Source organism: Juglans regia, chromosome 10 (assembly GCF_001411555.2).
Source record: "Juglans regia cultivar Chandler chromosome 10, Walnut 2.0, whole genome shotgun sequence".
NCBI classification, from domain to species: Eukaryota; Viridiplantae; Streptophyta; class Magnoliopsida; order Fagales; family Juglandaceae; genus Juglans; species Juglans regia.
In genome coordinates, this window is record NC_049910.1 from 29,571,251 (window position 1) to 29,574,809 (window position 3,559).

The window sequence follows — 3,559 nt, forward strand, 5'->3', positions numbered from 1 at the left end:
TATTTGAATCTTGTACCTACAAATTTTTTTTTTTTTTTTTTGATTGTCCGACTACATTTCAATAATTTTCTTATCCTATGTTACGTAAATTAAAGAGTTTCTTTTCTAAAAAGTTAGGATATATAAAAATTAAAATTGAGAGAGAGAGAGAGAGAGAGAGAGAGAGAGATGTGGGGGAATGAAGGGGCTCAAATTTTCCAGACACATCCAAAGGGAAGGAAAGACTTTTATAGGTGAGGAAAGAAAAATTGAAGAAATGTGAGAAGCAAAGGTCAGGTCTTTAATACCTAATCCTATCATATCCGAGTGTCCCCTCAAATAACGACATCCATTTTCAAGTTGACTGTCCAAAATTACCTTTGCTTTTGAGTGTCACCGGCAACTTCCCCTACCCCCACACAAAATTAATTAAAGAAATTTTATAAATATATATATAATAAAAATAAAAATAAAATATTAATATACCTTTCATTTTAACCGATTATATATTTATTTAATTTATAAAAATAAAAAAAGATTAATGTATTGATTTTTCATATTTTTAAAAAATAAAAAGATAATTTTACCTAACGACACGCCAGCATTCACTGCGCTAGCATCACTCTTTTAACTGAAAATAGGAATCCATTTTTAGTATCAAAAGTAGTAGCAGTAGGAGTAAATCCATTCCCCATTTCATTCATTCTTTTACATCTATATATAGAAAAACAACAATAAAAATAAATGTAGAGCAATCAACTTTTGTTATTAAATAAAAAAATTTTCTAATCATATAAAAAAATAATCTCATAAATAAATGTAATTTAATGACTATTTATTAAATTATAAAATTATTTTTATTATAAAACAGATCTAATAAATCACGTCAATTTATAAGATTACTTATATATAATCTCTTTGTGAATATAACACTACTCTATTAATTATAATTATCAAACATCATTTCATCCTTAAAATGCCATTCCTAAACCGATAAGATCGTGGATTCCTACTTATAACAAGTAAATTTCTAAGTCTACAAAAAACAAATATGATGAGAAATTGGGAGTAAACATAAAATTTCGTAAACATCTAAATCCCTTTACCTCATTTATATTCACAATCTATATCAATTCATCTCATTATTATTTATTATTATTTATAAATTTTAACTCATAAATTTCACTATTATTTATAATTCATTTCAATTTATCTTAACTCATCATTAAATCGAGAGATAAACTCAAACACTATCATGATAAAATTCCCTAAAAGATTTCCTGAGATAGATTGAGATAAACTTCCAACCAAACACAGCCTAACATTGATGCACAATATATTTCTCTCTTTAAAATTAGGGATCCAATTTTCACATCTCTATTCTCATCAATCGAAACACCTACAAATCAGAGAGAGAGAAGGTGAAAAGAATAGAGAACTTGATAAAGAAAAGTAAAATATACAATACAGTAATAATTTCATTTGGATAAAGAGCATTACAATGCCAAGAAATTTATACAATGTGATATTTCAAAAGAAAAGATCAGTAAGTGGGGATGGTAATAATAAACATAGCAATAATGTTCAATAGAAAAGAAAACGGGAATGATTACCCACTCCTCCCCTACCCTTATAAAACAAAAAAAAATAAAACAAAAGTTTCACCATTTACTTTTTCTTCCTTGCTTGCTTGTTTAACAATCTGAACTTCTCAGAAAATTCTCTCAAAAAAGAGATTCTACTCATCACCAATACCATCTCCCATACCATCTGATAATATTTATATATATATATATTTTAAAAAAAAAGAACAACAAATTTACAGTACAGAATCTTCTTCAACTTGTTTGCTTCCAAAATCATCATCTTCTGAGTCATCTTCCTCGTCACTCCCTTGCTTCAGATTCTATTCACAGTCTGTGAGAGAGAAGGAACAAAATAAAGGCCACCCAAATTAACCAACCCAAAATATAATCAATCATCAGAGAAAATAACCCAGTTTTGCCTCAGTACTTTACCAGCTCCGAAACCCAACCCAAGTCCGGAGCATTACTTGACGGACCCGGGTCAACCCTCTCCAGTGAGTTCTCCTTACTCAGTTTCTCAAACATCTTAGCCCTTAGATCCCTCCCGGACTCGACCCTCTCCATCGCCGGCTCCTCCTCCCAACCCTGGTCCAAGAAATCAAGGTATCCGATTCCTGGACGAGTCGGGGCCTGGGTCGGGGTCGTTGGCATGCTACAGAAACCGGGTCGGAGAATAGACCCTCTGGGAGACCCGAAAACGGGAGACCCCATTGGAACATTCCGAGAAGATGGAAAAGACTTCATCTTCCCAAGCTGTAAATTCCGCAGTGACGCCACCATTTCGTTGATCGAGTTCGAGCCAAGGGACCGACTCAACGGCTGGGTCATGGGCGACATAGGTGGAGAGTCCGCTGGAGGAGTTCCTGGTGGAGAAATGGACGGAGGGGAGGACAGAAACGTCCGGGTTTTTGCACAAGATGCCTCTATAGCCTGTCTCAGAGGCGACCCATCATAGGACTCGACCGAGTTGCTGGCCGCACTCCTGGGACTCTGCTGAGGCAAAACCCTGAGTTGCTCCGGGGTGTGAGCAAAGAAACAGACCCTCCTCCGACAACCGGTCCCGTCCTTGCATGGCTGCGTACGATAGCGAGCCGGGTGGAGCCAGCACTCGAACACGCCATGCGCGAACTCGCACGCCTCACCTTTCTTACAGTTTCCCTTTCGGAAATCAGGACAGGCCGTACCAGAATAGTGATACTTCCTCGGATCCCTCCGGCGGGCCTTCTCTCCCGGGTGGGCATATGGGCACTCTGTCCAGTCATGTGACCTGCCACGTGCGCACCGCCTCACCTTGAACTCGAACATGCGGAAATGGTCGCAGGAGTACGCGTCAACCGGAGCATCAGACTCTCGGCCAAGGATTTCGGAGTCCGACTCGATGTCGGCTCCGTTGGAGGGCAAGTAGCACTGGAGCGCCGTCAGGGCTTCTTGGAGATAGTAGGGTGAATAGTCGCCGCCGTTTCCATTGCCATTGCCTTCGGAGGTGACGGAGAGGGGAGATAAGGAGAACGGGGGGCAAGCATCGGCCGTCGGATTGTCTTGGAGTTGCCAAGGAGGGACGTGAATCGCTTGATTGTGTCGGTGTGTCTCACCGAGCATCATTTTTTCTTTTCTCTGGGTTCAGAAGATGGGATTTGTTTACAGAATCACCGGCATGGTCCGGTCGTTTATAAACTGCTGAAAAGTGAAATGAGTGGGCTTAACCGTGGTCAAGTAAATGTTTAACCGTGGTTGGGTTCAAAACCTACGAGCTCTAGATTTTCCACTGCCGTTAAAAATTAAAATATTGGGTGAATTTTTAGTTACTGGCCTGTCAGCGTAATGCTTTGACAGCGGCTTTCATGTTGTCCATCTGCCATTCTGATTATGGACACACTTTTGTATTTTGTATTTTTTTTCTTTGTAAGTAATGTTAATTATAAATCTTAAAGAAAAATTTTAGACATAAACTTCATATCTTATATATCACTTAAAAATATATAATTTTATTTTTT

The 3,559-nt window shown here is 38.0% G+C and overlaps 1 protein-coding gene across 1 annotated transcript; it reads right to left on the bottom strand.

Moving 5' to 3' along the window:
* Nucleotides 1–1,427: 1,427 nt before the first annotated feature.
* LOC109001913 (zinc finger CCCH domain-containing protein 20-like) lies at nucleotides 1,428–3,354 on the bottom strand. Its single transcript, XM_018979416.2, has 2 exons — nucleotides 1,998–3,354; nucleotides 1,428–1,896 (listed from the first exon to the last, which is right to left on the bottom strand). Exons 1-2 carry the CDS (start codon nucleotides 3,165–3,167, stop codon nucleotides 1,879–1,881), a joined length of 1,188 nt encoding a protein of 395 aa, XP_018834961.1. The 5' UTR covers nucleotides 3,168–3,354; the 3' UTR covers nucleotides 1,428–1,878.
* Between the last annotated feature and the right edge of the window lie 205 nt (nucleotides 3,355–3,559).